The following is a 26237-nucleotide window of genomic DNA, read 5'->3' as shown; positions in this document are numbered from 1 at the left end:
GAGTCAGAGTACTTCACGGCCTTGAAAGCACAAGCAAAGAGTTTAAACCTGATACACCAGGCAAAAGAAAACAGAGAACACAAAAGAAAAGTGTGTGTGTGTGTGTGTGTGTGTTAATACACACACATACTTGCATGATGTACATGTTTAGGAGCTTAGGTCTGAAACAGTGGAATTTTCCTACCTACTCAACAGTCCACAACATGGCATTTTCTGTGCAATAACATTTGTGAGTTGCATAACAGGCTATTGGACAAGAAAATTTATTTCATATTTAGATGGCTACGGTTGCTCTTATTTCTACTGTATGGTGATATGCATTGGTATTGAGATATTTTAGTTGCATACAGTTCACATGAATGTAGACGTTGGAATTTGGCTTATAAACTGTAAAAGTGGTTAAACATGTTTTAAGGTATGAGCTACATATCCATATAGCTGAAATTTTCTAGAAAGCACTTATTTTCATATGTCTAATATCTGTAACATTTAATGGATGCTTTTTCATGCAAATAGATTCTGCTTACTAGCAGAATAAGAGGGAGAAGTCTGGTTGCTTGTTTTGAAGTGGGAAAAAAAGAGCCCTATGTTTGTTTTTTTCGAGGCTGAACTCTTAATTCCTCACCCTGCCGCTCATGCAACTTGGGCCAACCAAAACTCACAGAGCCTCAAGAGCTGCCAAGAGCCCATATCAAAGCTTGTAGCAGCTTCTCACGCGATTTATGGAGGCTCAAGTGCTCTTAACACACACGCGTATGGTCTCCTCCGCCGAGCGGAGTTGTAGCTGCTCTGTGACCCGTTTTTCGGGGGACGCCGCTAGCCAGTCGCCTCCGGCAAGCCCGTGGGTGAGAAGAGGGGATGAGTCTCGTCTCCTCTCTGCCTCTTGATCTCTGGGGTTCCTCCAAACAGTCGGGTGAACGACTTAATTACCTGCTCCGCCCCTGCTCCCCCCGCCCAGGCAGCTCCGGGCGGCTCTCGGTCACACGAGAAGGGAGCGGGGGGGAATGAGCCACAGCGGCGGCGGCAGGAGTAGGAGGAGAGAGGAAGGAAAGCGGGCAGGTGACACCGCGCTGGGTTGCTGCGGCTCGGCGGGCGCGGGGTGAGCGGCAGGAGTGCTGTGGCCATGCACGTCAATGGGAAGGTGGCTCTGGTCACCGGCGGGGCGCAGGGTATCGGCCAGGCTTTCGTACAGGCGCTGCTGGGCAAGGGCGCCAAGGTAAGCCTCGGAAACCGCGCCGTCCTCACCCCTCCCCTCCCCACTGCCACCAGCTGACACCCCACGAGGGCGAGGTGGCTGCAGCCCCGGGGCTCGGCTCGGCTAGGCTTGGCGGGGGACCCGTCCGTCTGTCCATCAGCCCGCCTGCCCGCAACTAATTTTCCTCCCTCCCCGCGCAGGTAGCCCTGCTGGACCGCAACTCCGAGGCCGGCCAGGAGAGCAAGGCGGCCCTGGACGAGCAGTTTGAAGCGCAGAGGACGGTGTTCATCCAGTGTGACGTGACGGATCAGGAGCAGCTGAAAGGTAGGAGGGAAACCCAGCGCTGCGCTCCGGCGTAAGGCGCAGAGAGCGGAGAGCCCGGGCTGTCGCACCGGTTAGCGTCCAGCGAATGGTTCTGGAGGACAGCCTTCTCCCGATCGCTTCTGGCATTGACTCACAAAGCATTTGTTTCTGAACGTGCAGATGTGAAGTATTACTGACACTATTTCACCCTTTTGCCCGGCACATGGGAAAGAAAAGCCAAAGAAATCCTTTCCATTGAGTTTTGTGTGTGATATTCTTGCATGAATGTCTCTGCAGAGGATAATTGTTATTTTATGAGTAATATATATAAACTTTAAAGCTCAGACTTGGTTTTTATGAGGCTTCATTACGGATTCCAAGCTACATTCCGTCGTCACAGGAGTAATAAATTCTGTGCTGGGTTGCAGTGCTCCTTCCATACAACACACTTACTTTCATGTCATGCTGCCATAGCTCAAAGCAGAACTGGCAAAAACTGGCATTCTGCTATATCATGGTGCTACCTATGGGGTGGTAACACTTCACACGCATTTTGCAGATGCAGGGAATGCAAGGAGCTTCTCTCATTAATTATTTGCATTTCGATTTTCGCTTAATGAATAAACATGTTTTCCCTACTGAGTTCTTAGAGTATCATGTAACGTTGATGTACCCTTCACAATATTTTATAAAAGACACATCACTTCATCAAAGTTTCATTATTAAATGATACAGTCATAGCTAGTGACTCAGATTTCAGATTTTGACATCCCTTTTTTCAGTGCCCTTTCCCCAGATTCATTTCTGTAAAGCTAGATGTGAACACTTCTAGTTCTGTTTTCGTTCATTACACTTAACTGGTCACTTTCTCAAGAGTGGTCATTGAACAAATCCATTTCTCTTTTAGAAAACATTATCGCTATTCCAGAGTTCAGTAATATTGTTCACTGTTCTGAGCCAGCATGATTGTGCCTAATTCTATAGCGTTACATTGTCTGTATGTAAGAGATTCTGGACTTTAAATATGAGATCTGCTTTAACCAGCAAACACTTTTTATCAGCTTGGTTGATTATTGACTGTTTCTCCAAGTGGGAGGAGTAATCTAGGAGCAAGAAAAAGCATCCTAGGTGCAGGAATAACATGTGCTACAGTATGGGTGTTACCTCAGTGTGCCTTCTCTCCCACAATTCCTCCTTTCCTTCACGTCAGGCTAGTACAGGACCAACAGGGAGCTGAAGTGAGCAGGATGGGTCAGTGAGGGAGGTGATGGAACCAAATTAAAAGTAAAAGAGCAATCAGAGTAGGATCAGAATGGGCTCTCACAAAGCGAAAGAGTGGCTGCTGTTTATGTTTCTCTGATAATCATATTAATCCTGCCGTATGTTTCTTACCATAAATTTTCAAATATGCCTTACAATTTTTTGTGATTTCTAGGTTGGTTTTGGTGTTCTTTGTTGTCTTTTTTTTTTTTTTGACTGCTTTATTTTCATTTTTTTCAGGATGAATCAAGTCCTGTACTTTATGTTATAGGTCACGTGGTACTAAAATACATTTAGTAACATATTCATGTGCATGAGTGCAATTCCTCTTTTTTTTTAACTTTAGCCCTTACAGTAGGAAACAAGTCTCAGTATTAGAACTAGTATATGTAGGCACATGAGACTTCTGGGTAGGAAATCAGCTGCTTCATCTAAATTCAAGTCTTGCCTGTACTCTTTTCTCTGGTGGTTCTTTCATATAGTCTCCCACAAAAGTCTTCTGGTTTGTCCTACTTTTGAAAAATCAATTACTTTTGCAAAATCACTATTCATTTACTTTTGCTTTCCAGGGCTTTTTAGGAAGTTCAAATATAACACCTGTTGGTGCTTACTTTCCACTGTTTTTTTTTTATCTTTCCATTAAAATGGAACCTCCTCTTAATTTTTTCTTCTTCACTCAATGTTTCATATGATCATCTGCTTTTAATTTTTATGGTTTCATAAGCACTAACTAGTGTGCAATGTAAAGGAATTGTTCCATATTTGGAAAGGGAAAAACAAGTCAGCTTGTACTGATGTGTGGGTGAGAACTTTACTAAGGATCTGCCATGAGTTTCTTCTTTTTGTGGGTAGGTAATAGATGGAATTACTGTAGACAGACAAATTTTACCAGAAATATTCCTAACATAGATATGCCAACAGCTGAAAAGGATTTGGCTCTTTTCTCAATAGGTAAACTAGAAAACTACAACCAGTCAAGGCTGTGAATCTAATAAACAAATAATTAGCAAAATTGCTGTTATCTATGGTGGTTTTTGAAGGTAAAAGAGTCTATTAAGAATTAAGTTGATGAAAGATGTTATTTAGAGGAGACTCAAAAGGAAATCAGCCAGCTTCCAAAATTTGAAAGTTGAGGACCAAAATAGTATTTATTTTACTCATCAAAACTAAGTTAAATACTCAGTTCTGCTCGTAATAAAGTCAGAGGTTATCATCTGCCATTGCTGATGCAGGATTGGAAAGATGAGATGTGATTAAAGAGTTAAGTTGAGAAACCAGAGAATGAATTAGCAACAAACATAAGAGAAGCCAAAAAGGCAGACAGCCAAAACTTGAGGATTTAGTAATACTACAATATTCTAGTATGGAATAAGAATATTAGAAAAAATTGTACAATAAAGGCATTTGGATAAATAAATTTTTTTTCCATCAGCTGCCTGGCTCTTGTTTTGATGACAAGAATATGATGGGCCTGCAGAATTCAGGCTGTAACAGTACTGGCCATAGAAACAGAAAGTTTTATAAATCTCTGCAACTGCTGAGAAAATAGGTAGATGTCTGAAAGCTGCTGCTATCCTCCTGAATAGTCAAATACTAAAGATCAGAGACTGAAGATGCTCCTGGGATCACCTTTCAGTGAAATTATTTCATTAAGACCTATCAAACACAATTTCAGTATACCTGAAATCTGTAGATTTTCAGTCACCAAATGTTTTCTAAAACAATATTGAGGTGGTGGTGTCTTGGTTTACGTAATAATAAATATTTAGTGATAAGGATCAATATTTGGAGGGAAAAACAAACAAGGTATATGTACATGTCAGATAATGTCTTTAGTCCTGGAAAATCTTAGTCTGGAATGAACATCTGGAAGTCATCTCATCCAGCTATCCTGTCAAAGCAGAGTCAGGCTTGATGAGTTTGCTCCTCACTATGACATCATCATGTTTTTTCCATTCACATCTTTTATCTCTGTTCTAACATTGTCACCTGGGAGAGCACAACATGATTGTGGAAGTTTCCCAGTTCTTTATTTTGAAATTCTTTGGAAAGTAGGTCACTATTTTTATCATCAGAACAAAGAAGATTTGAATTAAACACATTATTAAAGTTACCTCACAAGAAAGATGTATAACAATTTATCCATAAATAGATACATTTAAACAAGAATCATGATGAATTATTTGAAGTGGAAATATTAATTATTCACTAAATTGAAATTGTGTTTTTACGTTACACGTGGACTGAATGAAGAAAATTGTTCAGAACACGAAGCTTATTTTTCATTTAAAATAGATGGTGTCAAATCTTTAATTCACTAGCTGTAATCAACCTGTTACAAATCAAGCTATTAATGATTAATTTGTGAAATAGGGTGTCGAACATTCTATCTAATACAAAATGTATAGGTGCGAAGAACTTTCATTAGCTCCTGTTATCAGACATAAAACTGAATGAAAAGGCAACTATGGTACCATAATCCTTTCAGTTCCCTGACAATGTCTAATATTAGTGCATGTTAGATAAAGAATTTAATTGCATGCTGCTCATTAGTGGTTAAGAAAACAACGAAGACATTTTGGTAGACTAAGAAAGCATTAGATTTAGCATTAGCATTAATTAGTATACATGCATTGTATCTTTATATCTTACTTGCCACAAGTGCTAAGAAATTTCACTCTTGGATCTTACCGTAGGTGCGTTCAAAAAAGTAATTGAACATTTTGGAAGGCTGGATATCCTGGTTAACAACGCTGGAGTGAACAATGAGAAGGACTGGGAAAGCACTATACAGACTAACTTGGTAAGCATTATCTCCTTTCACATGTTCATGTTTCAGTATTTAAAGCTTGAATACATTTAACAGCCCTTGGCTTGTAGAGACTGTGACATATGACCAAACACTGATTATTAGGTTCGTAAGCACAGTTAATGAAACAACAACCGTCAGTATGTACTAACCCAAGAAAGGGTGTGTGGTGGGTCCTTTAAACTGTCTGTCTAAGACGTACAGCTCTGCATGAAGCTGCTCAGGCTATCTGTTACCAGACAACATTCTCTTTCTATAAAACCCAATGAAATTCCAAACACGTGTAACAAATAACTGCTCAAAGCAGTAGCGCTGCATCTACAGTAGGCCAGTCTGTTTATATGAACATTTTATAACATATTAATTACTTGTGAGGCTCAGCTGGCCTGCATTAGAGGATAAGTTGCTGTTTGCTGGGATTATAAGAAAACTTGTTCAGCCAAGAGTCCATATATTCCTCACCAACAAAGTAAGCATATAATCTGAGTTTTTAACATAGTCCATTTCATCATCATCACTGGTAGAAGCACACTGCTTAAGAGCACCTACTTGCTAAAATTTAATACATTCAATGAGCCTGTAAAACTCATTTTCAAATAGACTAGTACCAGTTCTTTGATATGAGGACCACAATATCTGGTTTTTGGTTGATTTTTTTTTTTTAAATTTAGAGTACACTGCTAGGACATCTAAGCTCCAAAGGAAAGACCAACTCTCTAGGTTAAAGAAATTCTGACTAGCTTGTATTCTACCACCTGTGAAGTCCTAATTCAATGGTTATTCAAAAACTCACCCCATGATCATACTTACTGCAAAGAAAGTAGAAAAAGGAACCTTTGAAGGGTGAAGTGTGGAGTTTTTCTCATATGAAATTTGTCATGCTACAAGAATGCTCAGAATAAGAAAATTGTTTGGTTTTGTCAGAGATTTTAAGGACAAAGGTACCTGTCTTTGAATCCTAATGTTCCCATGAAAACAAACTAACAAAATAACTCCTGGACAAGTAATGCAAGCTGTATATGAGACAGGTTACAGAAAAATTAATGTCAAAATAGATATTTGGAAAAAAATTAGGATTCATAACACCTTTCTCTTGACCTTTTATATCTGTCTATTCTTTACATATTGTTCAAGATTTAAGTATGTATATTTCTTCCTCTTTCTTTAATTTCTACAGTGTTCTGAAAAATTAAACATTAGGAAACTTCATATTGTGAAGTAACAGTAGTTTGTCATCCTCAGTGATATGCAACTACCAGAATCTATTAATACTGATCCCTTGAATTGAAAGAAGATGTCATCTGTGTTCTAGAGGATTTATTACCCTCTATTTTTGTGCCTGCTTTTAACACAGGACATAAGTTGCTGTAGGCATCCATCCAGCTGTCATATCTCAACCACAGATAGTTAGGCATCACTGGAAAAACTGAAGTTCATGTGAGAAACATATTTGACTGTGACTCACCTTTAAATTTATCTCAAAAACTTCAGGGCACTTCTGATCAGGAGATCTTGAGGATATTTACTGTCCAGGTAAATATCCTAACTTAGAGTGTTAATTTTTCAATACTAAGAGCTTCAACCAGAAGACATTGAGAACCTCCTTCTACTGTTTTGCAGACCACACCAAGTTGGGTGGGAGTGTTGATCTGCTGGAAGGTCTCTGCAGAGGGATCTGGACAGGTTGTATCAATGGGCCAAGGCCAGTTGTCTGAGGTTCAAAAAGGCCAAGTGCCCAGTCTTGCACTTTGGTCAAAACAGTTCCATGTAGCACTACAGGCTGCGGGAAGAATGCCTGGAACGTAGCCCAGTGGAAAAGGACCTGGGAGTGTTGATTGACAGCCAACTGAACATGTGCCCAGGTGGCCAAGAAGGCTTGTACAAACAATAGTGTGGCTGGCAGGACCAGGGCAGTGAATGTCTGTCTGTACTTGACACTGGTGAGACTGCACATCAAATTCCATGTTCAGTTTGGGCCCCTTACTACAAGAAAGACATTGAGATACTGGAACATGTCCAGAGAAGGGCAACTAAGCTGGTGAAGGGTCTTATGAGGAGCAGCTAAGGGAGCTGGGACTGTTTATCCTGGAGGAAAGGAGTCTCAGGGGAGACCTTATCACTCTTTTAAACCACCTGAAAGGAGGTTGTAGTGAGGTAAGTCAGCCTCTTCTTCCAGGTAACAAATGACAGGATGAGGAAGTGGTCTGAAGTTGTGCCAGGAGAGGTTTAGACTGTATCTTAGATAAAAATTCTTCAGCAAAAGAGTTGTCAAGGATGAGAACAAGCTGCCTAGGGAAGTGTTGAGTCACCATCTCTGGAGGTATTTAAAAGACTTATAGATATGGTGCTTGGGGTTATGATTTAGTGGTGGACTTGGCAGTGCTGGGTAATCAGTTGGACTTGATGTTCTTAAAGGTCTTTTCCAGCCCAAACAATTCTAGGATTACATTTTTTTTTCTTATTGAAAAAGATTGAGCAGAAGCAGACCATGGGTAGGTTTGAATCACTTCAAGTACCACAAAAGCTCAAATCCAAGACTTAGGAACTTATATGCCTAACTATAAAGCTACTGCCCTCAATGTTTTTTTTCCCCCAAGGGAATGTTATATAGCTTATACGTTATTGTATAGGTAAGTTCACCATAAAAGTATTTAAAAAATTCATCAATACATGGTGGTGAGTGAAAGAACATCTAAAATGATCAAATAAACATGAGGGTTAAATCAAGGACACTCTAAGATCCAAATATCTTCACTTACCTTTTCATTTGATTATTCTTTCCCTGTCTGACACAGAGTCAACTAATAAGCTTATTTCCATAGAGCACTTCTATCTAGTTATACTGTAATTTTCATAAGCCAAGATGTAACACTTTGTACTTTTCACTTTTTTAATTATAACAATGGAAGAATAACAGCTGATGCATGTAATATCTTATATTGGTTAGTTCTATAAAATATTTTTTGCTTCTTATTGAAAGGAGCAAAATATATCTGAAATACATGTTTTTAAAATGTCTATTTCTCTGTTGTAGCATATTTTAAGTATTCTTTGTATTATTACTTCAAACAGGAATAATTACTAAAGCCAGACATTGTGATACACATTGTACAAATATTTTTTGTTTAAAAAATTGAAAATAAACCCCATACATACAAGTTGTTGTCTTAGTGATATCATTTATCTATTGAAACTACAAATATTGCCTGCCCCAGTTTAAAGTACAAAGTACAACAATAGAGAAGTGCAGAGCAAGATAAATTAGAACAAACACATCTGGGGTGTGTTCTTTATGGTTAAAACAGTTCACATAACCGGTTCGTCTTAGGAGCATTTTTAAAGGAGTGTGAGGAAGTTCTCTGCTAGTACTCTTTAAGAACATGTGAAGAACAGAAATGAAGAAGCAGGTTCAAAAAGTGGGATTTAACGTGAAAGTAAAAAGAGGGGAATAAAATACAATTTCTACTTGTGTCCATTACAGTTTCCTGAGAGCAAGAAAAAACAACTTGATAAAGGTGAGGATGGGGGAGAGAAGGAATATCAACCACTAAAAAAGATATTTCTGTTGAAATGTTTTTCACCATTTTTATCCATTTTGTTGAAAACATCTATCTTTTAATTACTTTATAAATATTTCTATTACTTTTTTTAGTTAGGTATTCTAGCAATGCGATCTGTTTGTCGCCTCAAAACTCCAAAATACATGGTATTGACATAAGTTGTATCAGCTTGGTCAACAGTCACTCCAAATGCTCATACCTATACTAGTGTTTCCTTATGTTACTATTGTCAAAAAAAATCCATCTTAAACAGATATTGCTAGTGTAATTTCAACAGTTCATCAGACACACACACACTAATGCAGAGAATAGCACAGGGACGTATGACACATACATTCTTACTGAGAGTTCTATCTACAGCACAGCCCCCCCAGCATCAGAACAGTGTTTATTGCATTCAACTTTATAAGAACTTTTACCTAAGGGTTCCAAAAATTTCATAATCTAACTTCTTTTCTCTTCAAATCCATAAAGCAAGAAAAGGGCCCATATCTTTAGGAGCCTTGAAAATATATGTTAGTTAAATACAACTGGGTGTTCTAAGAAACTTCAATAATTTTATCTAGTGTTGATGACGTATTTCTAGAACCACTGTAATTACAGTGGCTGCTGTAAATACAGTATTTCTTCTCTTTACAAACGCACTTAGAACATTTTATGCTAAAGACAACCCCCTGAATGAAACGCAGGTTCCCTTTTTATATGTTCATGTAAGACGTTTCTGAAAACTGACATAGGTTGCAGTATACAGTTAAATGTAACAGGACTGGCATCACATTTTCTTGCATTTTAAATATTACCTGAATTAAAAGTTTAGAAACACTTTTATGTGACATTGTGACTACCTTTTTTATTATACCAAAAAATTAATTTTGTAGTTATATTTAAACCAATTCTCCAAATGTAATTAAATAGATCTTTGAAAATATTTGAAAGCAAAATCACAATTATCTCCTTTTTGTGTGATGATTTCACACTTTTTAACACGTTCTAGTAAGCCTAATTGTAGAACATAAATTGAACACATCAAAAAAACCCAGTCATATGGAATCCAATTATTTAAGTGTTCCCCAGAGAGAAGTAGAATTCAAATGCTTATTTAAAATTTCTTCATGTGCATTAACATCTTATCCTTCATTACTGAGAAAAATGTAGAAATACCCAACAGTTCGAAGTTTTTACATTTTTCATGGGTTTGCATAATTTATTTCCATAAATGGCAGATGTAGCAAGTTTCCATTAATTTAGAAAAGTCCTTTACTGAAAGGAAGTCTACCAAACTCATAGTTTTGGCCTACAAAATCCTTAGATTAGAAATAAAGAGAATATAATGCAAAATCATATATTTATGTGTGACTCTGTTCAATATAGTTTGTGGTGAAATAAATGTTCTAGGAACTAGCAAACCTTGCAGAATCAGTTTATTTGCTCATCAGTAAGGTACTCAAAAGGCCATTCAATGTCGTGGCAGAAACCACAAGGATAATTAGCAAATGTCAGAAGTGATTAATTGAATTTATTTTTGGGACAAAAACTTCATCATCTAAGGCAGTTCCACTGTATATGCTGCAAAAGGGACCTCTTGGGAGTATGCTGCAACCTTGTTGTGGTCCATAAACGTTGCATGCCTTTCCCAGTATATCAAGAGAAATGTCAACGACTGAATTTACATCCCAAAATAGTGTGATCCAGACACATAACTGGATTCAGCAGCTGGAAATAAACACTGGATCCCACAATACAGGCTAAGGCAAGCACCATTTCTTATTGCCACCAACAGAGAAACAAACCAAAACAGTGCCATCTGTAGAAGATAAAATGACATAGATGACTGGTTTGCCAAGCTTGCTTTCTAAGACAACTAGAAATGCACTAGTTAGTTGCCTATTCTTCAGCATAATTTTATATCAGGGGATGACGTGTGTAGGGAGAGATTTGGCCAAAAAGTAAGAAGCATTTCCTTTGGAATTAGTGACATGAGAGGTCAGTCCTCTAAGTACATAAAGAAGCCTATAGGTATAATTATTTTTGTTGTTCATACTGCCCTAGGAAGGACATAGTGACCCACCTCAATTGCACAATAAGTCAATGAACTTTTTAGCTTACAGTTTTAATGCATATTTATAGCAACCATAATTGGAGTAAAATGAAAAGCAAATTTCTTTAAATTAAGAACTTAAACCCAGCTATTCAAAATGCAATACTATTCCTATGTCCTTCAGGAATGGACATGTGTGGAGTGAGAAGGGGGGAAGTAATGAAAACTGAACCATAAAAAACCCAAAACACAGTGTTTTCAGTTCAACCTTGTAAAAAAAGCTGTTGATTTGTAGCAAATGACCAAATCCTACTGCACATTCCTTTTTCCTTTTTGCCTCTCGCTCTCTAGACTTCTTGTTTTCCACAGTTTGAGCTGTAAAGTCAAACTCGAGAGCCTTCGATTTAATTTCATATAGCAATTAAACTAACCTCTACATCGGAATGCCAAGGGACTTGCATGCTTGCTACAACTTGTCTACTTCTTGGAAAATATACATTAAAGAAAAAAAAAAAATCAGCCCCACTTTCCTGCCCAACAGCAAAATGCTATAATTTTCCATGGATACCACTAGCAGCACTTAGTTTCAGACTTTTGAACTTTGTCTTACCCAGTTACCAAGGTACTTTAAATGTTTCCTTATAGATAGCCATCAATTTACAACATCACAGTATGAAAGGCAAATGATCTTGGGTCAAATTCCAGCTCTGTGCTAACCTGCCTTATGAAACCACAAGTCAATGACTCTTTCATTTTTGTTCAGTATCCCTAACACTGAACTGTGTTATCTCAGGAACCTACATAAAAAGTTAGGACAGATTACCCTCTTTTATCTTCAAGGAATTTATATTACTACCACTCTGAAGCAGTATAGTACTCATCTTCAACACTGGACGTGCTAATATATTTTCTCAGTATGAAACACTAGCATGCATAAGGAGACAGCAGAAGTATCAGACAAGAGGTGGAAGGGAAAACCTTACTAAATGGGCATGAGAAACTATGACAATTGGAACACCTTCCTTAAAACACTAGAAGAAAGCTTTGCGTACAAAGTTACCTTCAAAGCAATTGTCTCTTGAAAAAGATGATGATTAATCATGTTCTGGGCACCATCACTGAAGAACTTTTTTTTTTTTTTAAACACAAAGTATGAAAACTGAGTAAGGACAATGTTGTAATACAAGAACTTTATACACAGTGGCTGTCATTGGTTCCCAAAGGCAGAAAAAAATGCATTAGTGCTCTATTGAAGACTTGGAGTCTAATTAGAATCAGAGTATCAATATATGGTTTCTTTTATAAATGTATGGCTCGGATTCGCGAACGAAGATTTGGGAAGGGCTGTCTCCCCACGTGGGTGTGCCCTTCCAGCCTGCACAGTGGATTTTAGGTGAGGCTCAGTGTGACTGATACAATTAAAACTATACAACCATGGAATACACAGAAATGTCAAGAATCAAATATTTTGTAAGTTTTACTTCTAATTTCGACACTGATACCTAAATTTCCATTTAAAAATCAATAAGTTACTGATTATGATACTCACAAAAGCAACTGAAAATGTTTTGAGTATTTGCACAACTATTTTACAACCTTTACTATGCTGTCAATATTATTTTGGGTTTATTACTATATGGTGCTTCAGAGGGTCTGATCTCTAACTTAAATCTGTAATTTATGAAAATTAATGCTAGGAGATACTCCCACACTGACATTATAAATTTATTGGAAAGAATCCTAAATTTTCTACTGACACTTGAAGAGTAAAACTGCCTCTCTTGGGAGCACACTCAGACCTCCAGTGCACCTTGATGGCCCATTTTCATTATGTGCTATAGGAAAACACTGTATATTGGTCAGAAAACAAACAGCAGTATTTCTAAGATCACATGGTTTTCAACAGGTAGAAGGACAGTAATTTAAATTATTTTCTGATTTTAATGATACTAGTTTTCCATGGCCAGGCTCAAAAGATCTGGGTGACGATCAACTGTCTCAATTTTTGATTTACTTACATTTGATTACATACCTGACTACTTTAATACTCTTTGTTCTTGACATGTGTCTGAACAACATTCATTCAGCTAAATGCAGTTATAAACAAAGGAACTGTAAAAATTTTTGCTCTAAATTGCTTTCCTGTACAAAACCTCCCGGCATATTTTCATCTGAAACCAATCAGACCACTTTTTTTAATTAGGTAGTTTAAAATTTAACTTTCCCAGAATTTCTATTTGCAACAGACAGTCTATGAGTTATTGTTGGTTAAGAGCATGGGATTAAAGTATTAATTTGTAAAGTACAATAAGAGAACTACACAATCTGAGGAGACCTTTAGTTTCTTTCAGTTTATGGAAAGGAAATTACAGACATTTTTTTATAATATCCCAAAACCAGAAACCTGTGCAGAAAACACATAATTCTTTCCCTGTCTTACCTTCTGTTGTGTATTTCACAGTATAGGAAAGTAACAGATGATGATCTTATGTCTAGAATTCAGACTAAGTATTCTGATGTCAACAATTAGGAATCCAAAGTCTGAGGCTGCAATTTATGCACTTGTGGAGAAGGATTTTATAACAAAACAAAATCGAGTATGTTATTTTTCTTTGGAAAACAGTAGTCTAAACACTGTTTTTCTTTGTGAAACCTCTTCCTCATTTGAGTGTTTGACACTCTGGTATGAAGAACCAGCTTCACTTTTTGAACTCAGCTGGATCAACTGGCTCAACTGGAAAGTGCCACTAAGACTGCTAAGTGCACATTGTGTGACTCCCATAGTGTAAGTTCAGCCACCACTGTTTTCCTTGGAGAACTACTGAGAGGATTTTCTCTCCTGGAGAGATGTGGATTCTGGCAAGAGAATGGGAAATTTGTCACACAGTACTTTTCATTTAAAGTTCCATCTGCTTAGTGTGCAGACAAGTAGGTTCTTCTCACCCTGGATACGGGGTTCAGAGTTTATCTGCAGAACATAATAATTCTTTATTTTATCAGGCCAAACATCATAAATAGCCAATTTTACCCAAAATCAGCCACACTCAATGAGTTTTTTGTAAGGATTACAGGTGAGGATTACAAGGATTTAGCAGGTGTAAGGGGCAATAACCTTTATGTAAAGGAGAACCACTTGAAGAAATACTAAGTTAATGGATTCTAGAGAGAAAAAAAGAACAATTCAGTAATTTTTATAGGAGAGTCAAACAATCCACTTTTTTTCTAGCTTTATAATTTTGATTTGGACAAGGACTCATCTAGCTCTATTATCTCTTTGTATAAGGTTCAAGGAATAGGAAAATCCTTAAGGAGCCCCAAGCTACTTTCTTCTTCAACTGATTTATTTTCTTTAATCATCCTAAGTGGAATTCTTTTTTTTCTGCTTATCAGGCTGAGACACTGCTCCAGGGGATGACAGGACCTGCACCTGCTCTCCACAGAGAGCATTAACCCCTTTCTTTCTAAAATATCTTTGTACAACCCCTTTTTTTTCCTGTACAGCCCATCATATGTATATATTAAAAAACACCACCCACCCTTAAGTCCAAATTTACTTTGAATTGAGGTGCCAGTAAGTTCATGATCAGGATAAGTACACCTTACAGCAACACAACTGGGCATTAACAATTTGGTTTTGATAAATCAAATTTACATGTGGCAATCAACATTAAACAGTACTAGATTACCTTTATAGGGGCTCTGCTACTTTCCAGGACATGCAAGAGAAATCAGATTTAGTTTGGTATATTTCAAGACTGAACAGTACTAAAGAAAATCTTGAAAAATCTGTTTAAACAATAAATAACATCCTTTTGATATTAATCAAAATATTTTTAAAAACATGTTAACTGAAACAGAACATTCCAGGAGAGAAACAAAAAAAAGCTTTCTACGGGAATATTTTCTTTAAGAAAAATTTAAAATATTATTTCATAATTTAGAAATATTCATATTTTGTGATTTTTTTACAGTATGCAAGGAAATAGGTATAATGAAAATATATTAGTAGTGAAAATATCACATTAAATGCTGCAATTATATAAAATGAAAAAAGCTGATTCATTATCAAAATGCCAAAGTGAACTTGGTCATGAGGTCTGAGGTTATTTTATCTCTGTCAATGGGCAGCTTCATGTTACTTGGAAAGTGAACGAGTAATATTAATAAAGCAAGACATCCATTCTTCCAAATCTGATTCCTGTTAAAATCAACAAGCGTGAAGCATAACTGAAACTGAATTAGAAGTTCCATTTGATGTTATGTAACATGTATGTCTAAAAGTACCACCTAATAAGAAAGAAATGTAATACCCGTCTCAAAAATTACTGCAGTTTTGATTGGTAAATTTAGATAATGGCAGAAAAAACAGTTGAATTTCTGATTTTATAAGCTTCCTCTCCCCACCCCTCTGCCTTTTACCTAGCCACCATCCTTTAGGTTTGAAGCACATACAGATTTGTCACTGTTTTTTTATATGGGAAAATTCTGTCTCCATCATTCGCAATTCTGCAGGCCTTTTCTGGTCAAAAATCTCAGTGAAATAATGATGTGCACTTCATCTTTTGAACTTCTTGATTTATTTGTTTCAATAAATAGCACTAAATAGTCATAAAATTCAAAGATGAACTATTATTTATGTAAGACTAAAACTGATGCAATACATTTGTCCATTTTGAGTAGAAATTGTAGAGCAAATGTGAAATGATTACAGGGAGATTTAAAACGATTGGTAAATAATTATGAATCACTAATGCAGTAGCACTGGAACACTTCACTAAAGTTACTGTCTTCCATGAGAAGCCTTGTCTGCTGCCTTTCTCTGCCTTTTACACTCAGGTAAAGTCACTTACTCTCTAGGAGAAAATCTCTCTCATGTTTCATTCAGGAGGCTGATAACCCCAGGCTTGTTGTGTCTTTGGACATCTCAGTTTAAATATCTAAAGTTCAGCAAGAGAAATCCCAGCAGAATTTCTAACTGCAGTAGGGTTCAAAACCAGATTTTAAGGAATCAGGATTATACAGGTTTCAGAAATTTTCTTTTTCCTCAAAGTACCTCCTTAAAAAAAAAATCTCATACTGCAGCTAATATTATGCTAACTCCATTTCACATCTCTTAGAATGTTTTTTTTTACCCTATCTGTTTAGCCTGTTTGGGCTAAGTTTTCATTTGAGAGGAATGGTAAAAGTCCTGTAAATTTAGTGAGTAAGTAATACAAATTTTTAGTATCTTGGGACCAGAAATACAGTCTTAATCCTAAAAAGTGTAAATTTTTTGTGACTTGAACCAAATGCAGTTTTAAGTGCGAATGCTATTTTGAGATACAGTCTGTACATTTTTTATAATGTAGAACAGTGTGTCTCAACAAAAATTATGGGATTTAGATCAGGTCATCTATCACTTATATTTTTAGATAAGATGTGTGTTTCACCTATAATTGACTTACTTCATTCTCTTTACAGCTCTTATTTCACATTGTAACATTTTAGTTTGATTATTGATATTAAGAAAAATAAGTAAACTGCTGTTACTTCTATTTATTGCGGTTCTGCTTCTGAAGTTACCAAGTTGCTATACTGTGGAGTGTCTTTTGTGTTTATAATCTTCGAAGTATAAGTAGGATCACTGGTAAAGCAATACAGGTTCTAAGCACCGCAATAAAAGCAAGTTTCAGTTTGAAGGAGCATAACAGAAAGATACTTCGAATAACATCGATAATTCAGTAAGATATTTTAATAGCTTCAAATAATCTTTGAATATCTTCAATAATTCCTTCCCCTCTATACCAGACATCTGTGATTAGAGGAACCTACCTTGGCCTAGAATACATGAGAAACACAAATGGAGGCAATGGAGGAGTAATCATTAATATCTCATCCTTGGCAGGTGAGAATATTTTCTGCATAAACATTTTCTACTGGTACTTTTCTAAAGTAAATGAATTATACTAATCAGTCATATTTTTCCTTTTTTCTTATGGCTCTTCCCTGTTTATTTTGACATGGTTTTCCTCACAGCAACAGAAGTATATCACTTGACCCCAACTTTGATTTGCTTTTTTAAACACACTTCAATAGAAAACATCAGTAATTTTCCTAACCTGTCAGTCTCATATTTAAAGAGCATGCGGTAAATTCCTCCATTCAATTCCATAGGAACATACTTGTAGGAATATATAGGAGTAGACTGTATCTACTTTATTAAGGAAGATTGTCACACACCTACTCTGTTCCAAGTCCTTTCAGATGTCATCTCCCTGTGCGTGAGAAGCCTTAAGATTAACATTCATATTTCACCAAATTTAAGCAGGTGCTTTCTTTGCTCACTATTTATCTGTGCTTTAACTGTATTTCAATTCACTGGCATAAAAATTGAATGATATGGGTCAGGGTTATTGCTGCTTAATTATAAGGCAGAATTCAGCACCATTTCCTGTAGATAGGTGTGGATGTTCTGAGTACTAAGTTCTTCTGTAAACCTTAGCTCTTGTGATAAAAAGTCTAGTTCACCCTTTTAACATAATGCATATGGATCTTGAGGATCTGACTTAATATATATAAATGTATGGGTGAGAGATTATTTATTAGAAGTCTCCATGTACTTTGAATTCAGTATTTCTAATCCTGCCTAAGACATTGCCCACTGACGCCTGTAAGTTTCTCTCTGTTGGTTCGAATAGACATTGTATTGGCATCAAATTAACCTGAAGGAAACTGCTGTTGCAGTACAAGAGTTCATGAACACAAGTCAAAGATTAAACATTTACACAGGAGCCCTGGTGCCCAGGCAGTACTTAAGAAAGGGCAGAGGTAGCAAGTAGTCTGATTCCTTTTCTAATTAGTCTAAAATGAACACAAAATGATTTTGCTTTTAAGACCTAGTAGCTTTGTTGTTCTGTTTGTTAAGAGCTTGTAAGCACCATTTTAATGATTTGATCAAAATTTTCCTTTATTTATTTATTTAACATTAACATTGTGCCATTGTGGGTAGTATGGTGAGTATCTGTCAAAATAAACTGTTCTTTATTTTGTTTTCTTTTATACGGCTTGTATTTAGGAATTGTTTCCAACATCCTAAGAAAAAACACACTTTAAAATCTAACATATACTAATTTTTATTGCTTAGTTACTTACTACTATTTGTGCTTTATGACTGTGATTCTCCTTTCCAGTCTGAAGGTCTAAGTCCTGCAGTTTATTCCATATATGAAAGGCAAACTGCCATTGGCTTGCTTAACATTCCCTTCAAGTGTTTTCTTTTTTTAGTGCTAGCCTCTGTTGATCATTAAACTGCTAAGTGGTTTTGATCCCCCCTGTGCAAGTTCTTTATAAGACACAGACAGCAACTATTCCTGTGTCTTGCTGAGCAGCAAGAAGAGTTGTATTTAGTGCTTACATAACATTCAATAATATTTGCTTTACACATTAATTAGTTTCCAGTTCTTCTCCATGGGAATTCTGCCAATTATTTGGACTAGGGACAGAATAAAGTTTTACAGTTTTACATTTTCAAACACCCACGGAACAACTTAAATGCTTCCTATGAAGTGGATGCTTACAGTGTTCATTCAGCTAGATTAACGCCAAGGCATCCACCCTGCCTTTCCAGTACTGAGTCTTCCTTTCTTTAGTCTCTTCACAGAACAGAACTAAGTAAGAGAGGGAGAGAAATATGTAAGCACATGCAGCATGCACTCAACTGTGTCTCAAAGCTATAAATCTGACTGTTGCTGGATTTGTGTATTCATAGTAAGAAGTAATGCCGCTAAACGGAGATAATGAGAGATGTATTTTACTTCTAACTTGTTACCATAAAAAATTCCAGTGACTGTAGGTTTTTGTTTTCATATTCAAGGAGTAAAATGTTCAAAAATTTCTTCTGTGGGAAGCTACACATTACCTTTATTTTGTTTAATGAAATAGTTACAAGTAACAGACAAAGCATAGGAAACAATTTAATTTAAGAGATTATTTACCTGATTAAATTTAACATTGTCTTTTACCTTGTGATGGCTAGTACCTCTACACTCTGAAAATAAAGAAAGAAAGAAATTCATGTATATGAACACACTTTTGATAGTTTTCATATTCAAAAAGGTATTCTGTAAACCTGAATTTGTATCTGTCTGGATTCTAGCTGTTAAAAATCCCTTTACAGTTTTCATAGACGGCTTAAAAATGGTGAAATTTCTAGCATGCCATCATGCTACTTTTTTGAGAGGTTATTCAATGTGTAGCGAATCTGGACATCTTTCTGTTGTACAGCCATATCAGTGCACTCAACTTCAAGATTCCACAAGCTGCTGATTTGTCCTCCTCTTATATAGAAAGCTTCAGCTCAAAGAAATCCTTAAAGCACCTATCACAGCAAACAGGCTTTCTTAGGACCTGATCCTATGTATATTACAAGTATAAAGCTAAGAATATGGTTAATACCACTGAGTAAGGACTGTGTCAGAGTGATACAGGGGAGCATTCATGTCAATGGCTGTACAACTGGAGCCTTCATCTCAGCATCATGAAAGAGCTTCTGGTCCCTTCTCTTTGTGAAAAGAATGCTGAGCAGAATTGGTTGGAATGAGGCTAAAAAACATAGAAAATTTCCCGTGAGACTACAATTCACTATTAAAAAAATTGTCGAAATGGCCCAGCTTAGATATGTTGCTAGGATTTCTGTGTCTCCTTTGTTTTGGCACTCAGGAGGACTGCAGGGATGTCACAAGGATATGCAGGGAGAAAATGAGAATGGCCAAAGTCCAACTAAAAACTGAAAAGGCTAATAAATCTTACTCAAAGAAAGAGACTTGTTCAAATCTCTGAGGGCAACATGTGTTCTGTGGGAAAGCATAACTGGAGAAAAATGCTTAATTCTGTTTTCATCAAAGTTGTTCAGTGGACTGAAAGGGAAGAGCAGTTAACACTGGAGCACAGGATTACTGTTGGTCTGCTTGAACTAGTTTTGGTAAACCAAATAATTTGCAATTCGGCATGCAGCAACATACAGAGAAAGAAAAATCTAACCATAGCTGCCTCTTATTGATATGAGAGATTAAAACCCACATGCATCACTTACCAGAAGTACACTGCCCCATCACTCGCCAAATGAACACCCCTCCTTTCCTCTCCACATTATTTTGTGCATAATGTTCTCCAGTTGTTTCACTGCCGTTCCGCTTTGCATAAGATAATTAAACATTCATGGAGCAGCAAATAGAACCCAGATTTTCTAACAAGTGAATGTCCTAACTATTATGAACTCATCTTTGCTCACTGGTTGAATAAATACTTAGGCAGAGCAAGATCAATATTACACAGTTGTTCGTCATAAAGTATTTGCTAGGAGGGTCCCTAGGACACACCACAGATCTTCCCAGGGCAGGAAGGTGGCTAAGAACTGGAACGCCCACACTGTGGTTCCAAGTACCAAACTCAGGAACAAAAGTATTACAGGGCTGTCACTGTTTTGTATGAGGGATGCTAGGACTAGTCTTAGCTGCTTTGGCTGTAAATGAGTCAACTGATTTTTTCTTCGTTCTCCACTTCAGTAAAAATAATAATTTCAATTAGAAAAGAACTGGTTTTCAAAAAAAAATGTTATTTGTTCCCTTCCTGCTTAGTTACTCCTGCTGTCTTTGCCGTTTAAGTCAATCTTTGAACTTTATTCCACTTCATTATCGTGAGCTGTGCCCTTCCTTTGTTTATTTCTTGACTTTGTTTCTCTTCCTTCTCAAGTAAAAAGTAATTTGTCTTACTGTGTTTAAAAAACAAATAAAATTACCTCTAAACTTCTCTTCTGTGTCTCCCTGTAGATTTTCTCTATTTTATTTCTGTTAGCTGCAGCCTAATTGCTTTGGTTTGGGTTTGGGTTTTGGTTTTTATTTGTTGTTGGGTTTTTTTTAATATATAAAGCATGTAAAACTACTTATGAGTTTTCAAAAGGCAGCGTCATAATATTTCTAATGTCCTAATATTCCAATGTTTCCAATTTGAAAAATGGTGATGATCATCAAAAGTCACCAAAAAGAATATTAAGCCTGTGTTGTGATCACAACCCACAGGAGACAATGCAAAAGTCATTTTCATAAAGTGAGTTCTCAAGCAGAATCATAGCAAATAAATATTAGTTTAAGAGAACAACCACTATTGAACAGTCCTATACACAGTCTTGGTTTCACTGGATCCCTAAGTTAGCATATAAACCAAGATAAAACCTTGACACTTGCAGATTTGTAATTAGAGTGTTGTGCTGTCTTAGAAAGTGTTTTCCTTCAGACAAAACAGTTTCCAGAGCAAAGAGCCCATGCAAGTCTGGCATACATATTTTTTACAGTGGAAATTCTTGACATAATGGGCAGGAATGAATATGCACTCATGGTCTGTCATTTTTTCTTGGTTGCCTTCTTTTGCCATCAAACTCAGTCTTACTAGAACTAAGTTCCTAGTTTTCCTTCAAAACCTCTGTTCTCTCTTCTTTTTCTACTATAAATAATAATTTTGTGCTCTCCTCCACTCACCATCAAGGTTCACAATGTTAGCAGTAATTTTTTTTATTTTGCTTCTGCTTTCCCACATTCCTCTCTGAACTCACTGTAAATTAACACCCTTTATATACTTTAAATAGTTCATGAATTCATAGAAGATGGCTCAAAAATCTTGTTCATGAGTGTTTTCTTCCAGATCCTTTTCTCTCTTTTGAGTCATACTTCATCTAAAATACTTGACATCTTTTATATACTTAAATACTTTACTAATTCATAGAAGACCACTCAAAAATCTCATTCGTGTTTTCTTCTGCATCCTATTGTCTCTTTAAGTCATACTTCATAGATACAACTTTTCCTCTTAAAAGTTATGCTTTTTTATTACACTTCTTCTGACCCTTTTATCCGCCTCATATCTTTTCCCAGACTAACTCATATTACAAAATATAATCCACAAATTTTCATTACTCTATTTTGTTGCATTTCTATAAATATGTCACATTTTTTTTCACATTATAGACCTATATGTGTGTTTAAGGTAATCATAAATAGGAATGCTCAGCATCTTTGTTCAGCTACCTTTTTATTTTAAAGGACTCATGCCTGCTGCATTCCAACCTGTGTACTGTGCTACAAAGCATGGTGTAATTGGATTCACACGATCAATAGCAGTAAGTATGTGTTTTTGAAGAGTATCAGCAGCTCCTTTGGAACATGCTGAAGCTTTTCATGTTCCTTCTCTGTAGCCACACAACTGGAACTAATTTGCTGAAACGAAACAAAGTGTCTGAAGCAGTGGAGGTTCCCTCCTTTCACAGAAGGGATCCAGACATGGAATAAGTCCAGCATCTGTGTGTTTATGACCAATTTGAGGTTCTGGGAGCATGGAAGAAAGATGGTGTAAAGTAAATTAAGGACAGTCGGAGGAGTACAAAATCCAAATTCTAATTCAAGCTTTAAATTTTTTTTCAGAAGCCTGTCCCAGTCACATAACATTTGATTTCTTTATTTGTAACTCAGGTTGCTTGCTTATTTTTTAATGATAAATAGGCACGAAAGTGTACAAAAGTCACTTGAGCACATTATTATTTATTCTTACTGACTCTTAATAGTCTGAAAATGCAAAATTACACATTCAGGGTGAGACATGTAAGTTGACCTCGTAGTAAGTTTCAGGCTCTGACTCCAAAGCTTTCTAGTTAAATTGAATAAGCAGTATAATAAACTATCTTGGAGGGAGCACACATGATTACTGTTGATAGATTAAAGATAATCTACTTATATAAAATTTTCAGTATGATTTCCAGAATTATTCACATAGAACTAGACTTTGCATAGTCTATTCCTATTTTATGCCCCCATCCTCACACAAATGACTTCTTTTTCAGATTAATCTAAGAAGAACAGTATGAGTAACTGTTTCATATGCCACATTAGACACATCATGAGTCTGACACAGAGGCTTGCACTTTTGTTTTCTCATTATAAGTATAAATTACATCACCTAATTGCAAAAGGAGATTTGAGGAAATGCTGTATTTAAGGAACATGAGAATGTTGAGGAAAAAGAAAAATAATAAACATAGTGAACTACAGTATTTACCAGGGAAGGCAGTACAGCCTAATGTTAGGCTAGTCTGATACCTAATATCTAGGACTTCACTTTCTTTTCTTCCCCAGACCAAAAGGGCAGACTACCATACCATGAAAATGACATGTGACTTACATAATGCCTGGAAGGATTCCTGTTAAATATGAAAATAAATAGAATGCAGTGTTAAACAGTTATGGTTATTCTTGAATATATCATGTAAAGTTCATAAGTCCTGTGCTTTTGCTAAATTCATCCAGCATACAGCTGGATGCTGATGAGACTTCTTTGCTACATACACATTTTGGTAGAACCACGACTGAGGGCACAGAACAACTTGAGCTTCTTGCTTTCATCATGTTCCTGAACTGCTTCCTGAAAAAAACCTCATGCCTCTTTCCTGGAGTTCCCAGGGACTTTCCTGTGAAAATGCTCAGTGATAGATTCATACCTTGGCAGGGACAACAGAGCAACTAGAAAGGTTTAGCATTACAGTTCTAGGCGCAGACACCAGATCCTATTTCTGTTGATGTGAAGAAGGTTAATACAAGCTTAGAGATTTTCTTTTATTTCAGAGTTTTCTTTAAACAAAGAAGTTCCTATAAGATTAGAAGAATACATTTGGAATATTTTTTCTTAGTTTTGCTTAAAAGAGTTACATCTTCACCCTAGAATACTGTTAATGACATGCTAAGAGCACTAATAACAAAAAAAATAGAAAAAATCTTCATGAAAATAAGAGTGTTGATTTCCTGTAGAATTGTTCTCAAAAAAAACCCAAATGTTTTTGGTTTGGTTTTTTTTCCTGGTAATCTAGTATGATTACTAGAGCAAATGTGCTTCAGACTCAGTTGTTGAAACAAAACAATCAGTAGCAACAAAATGGGCTTACCTAGAAAGGCTGAAAAGTACTTAGTGTTAAATCTCATTATCTCAAAACTTACACAATACTGTCTCAAAATGTTGATGATAAACGTCTAACCCTTTCTCTTTTCTAGTTAGCTGCTAATATGGAAAACTACGGTGTGAGACTCAATACAATTTGTCCAGGATTTGTCAACACACCAATTCTTCAGTCAATAGATAAAGAAGAGAATATGGGACAATATTATTCATATAAGGATGAGATAAAAAATATGATGCAGTTCTATGGTGTGATGGAGTAAGTAAAGTCAGATATAGCGGGGTTTTGCCCTTTTTCATGAAGAACAAAGACATACAATAGCGCTTTTAATAATAGCAAAATTAAAATAAAAGGGAAATGCTGCCTCAGATAAAAGTCTATCAAATGTGTTATCCTATAAACAGAGAGAAAAAAAAAGGCAGATATCTAAGACTATTTTAACAGCACAACCTGCACATTAATATATCCTTATATGCATTCCCAATTCCCAGAAAAAAAATCCTGTTAACTATAGTGTGTTTAGTTTTTAATGGATCTTGGTGTTCCCTCATAAATTTGTTTAATCAAACTTGTTGTGAGATACAAGGTATATAATTTTCACTGAATTTTCAAAAAATTTACCAGTAAACCAAGACAGAAATCAGACCAAGAACTGAAAAAAATGGACAAAGTTCCTAAGAGCCCATAGCAGCCATTATGCATCAGATCAAGAAGTTGTCTGGCCCATTACAGTATTGCCAACAAACGCCAAAAGCAGAAATGTCAGACAGCCTGTGAGAACAAGAAACACATAAAGTGTTATTTTTTTAACACTTTCTTAGTTTCTAACAGTTGCCTGCTCAGATGCTTCTGCACAAAGAAAATGGTCTGACTGTTTTGTTTCACACATACTTTTCCATATGTAAAATATATTGCACCTATTGACCACAGCAAACTGCAAGTGAAATTATCCTCATGCTAATTTTTATGTCGGTCCTGCTACAGAAACAGGATAAATCAACAGCAGAGCTGCAGAGGATTGTGTAAGGAGAATAAATATCTCTCGCAAAATACTCACACCACCTCTGCTTTTCTTGAAAATAAATTTTTTCAAGCACCAATTTGTCTCATTTTCAGGATAAATAGATTTATATTAAGTTTCTTTACTTGTCCTTTTCACATGTTCTATTATATCATGACTCTGAAATAATTTTTTTCTTTCAGCCCATCAATAATTGCGGAAGGACTGATAACAATAATTGAAGATGATACTCTAAATGGAGAAGTTATGAAGATAACAGCATCCCAAGGGATTCATTTTCAGCAATATGGCCAAACACCCTTTACATCATCAAAGAGATAAAAAGTAGTTTTGTCCTAAGTACTCTTGGCTTTTCTTTAATATACAAAGTTTTAATAACAGTAATTTTGAGAGAAAAGGTTAGTGTTGTACCTAGAGCAGTGACAGTGTCCAATCATTTGCATCCTAATAACAAAGAAATGGGCAAGAAAATCTAGTGTGGGAAGATGTTACCACCCTATCCTGATTCTATAAACACTAATAAGAGTATTTGTTTAGTAGGATAAACATACTGCTCTGAAGACTTTTATTATTGTTTAGGCAAAGGGGCCACTTTTTTTCATTCTGGTAGTTCTGATCTACATAATCCAAGCACATTTTGGTGGATCTGACTTACTGACTTACTTTGTTAAAATTCTTTTCAGTGTTGTGCCTACTTACCTCTTGAATCCTTCAGACCAGGAATTCAGTTCAGGAATCTAGACCACAAACTCCATAAGGACTTAAGAATTTAATTTTTGTTATGAAATGTTAAATAAGACAAGAGGCAAAAATTCACATTCCTTATATATATATATATATATATATATATATATATATATATATATATATATGTAACTGAGTATGTTGCATATCATATTAAAAACGTACAGATTTTTATGGTTTTGGATTTTATTTATAAAATAGTTCAGAAATATTTTGTTTTCTTTTATAAATATATATATATATAATTTTTCTCTGTACATACAAGGACAAATACTTTGGCATTGATTGAAATGTCTGCTTACTCATTAAATGTTATTTTCTAAACCTTTAAATC

General features: G+C 36.0%; 1 protein-coding gene across 2 annotated transcripts; it reads left to right on the top strand.

Moving 5' to 3' along the window:
* Window positions 1-901: 901 nt before the first annotated feature.
* Window positions 902-26237, top strand: HPGD (15-hydroxyprostaglandin dehydrogenase). Of its 2 annotated transcripts, XM_071555174.1 has the most exons (7): window positions 909-1216; window positions 1396-1519; window positions 5455-5561; window positions 16953-17049; window positions 22238-22314; window positions 24233-24396; window positions 25342-26237. In XM_071555174.1, the coding sequence occupies exons 1-7, from the start codon at window positions 1124-1126 to the stop codon at window positions 25478-25480; spliced, it is 801 nt and encodes a 266-aa protein (XP_071411275.1). In that variant the 5' UTR covers window positions 909-1123; the 3' UTR covers window positions 25481-26237. The 2 variants fall into 2 exon arrangements, with proteins under 2 accessions (XP_071411276.1, XP_071411275.1); XM_071555175.1 differs by lacking the exon at window positions 24233-24396 and having other exon boundaries at window positions 902-1216; window positions 25342-25472.

The sequence above is a fragment of the Pithys albifrons genome, chromosome 5 (genome assembly GCF_047495875.1).
Source record: "Pithys albifrons albifrons isolate INPA30051 chromosome 5, PitAlb_v1, whole genome shotgun sequence".
Classification (NCBI taxonomy): domain Eukaryota; kingdom Metazoa; phylum Chordata; class Aves; order Passeriformes; family Thamnophilidae; genus Pithys; species Pithys albifrons.
This window is presented reverse-complemented; position numbering and strand designations above follow the sequence as displayed.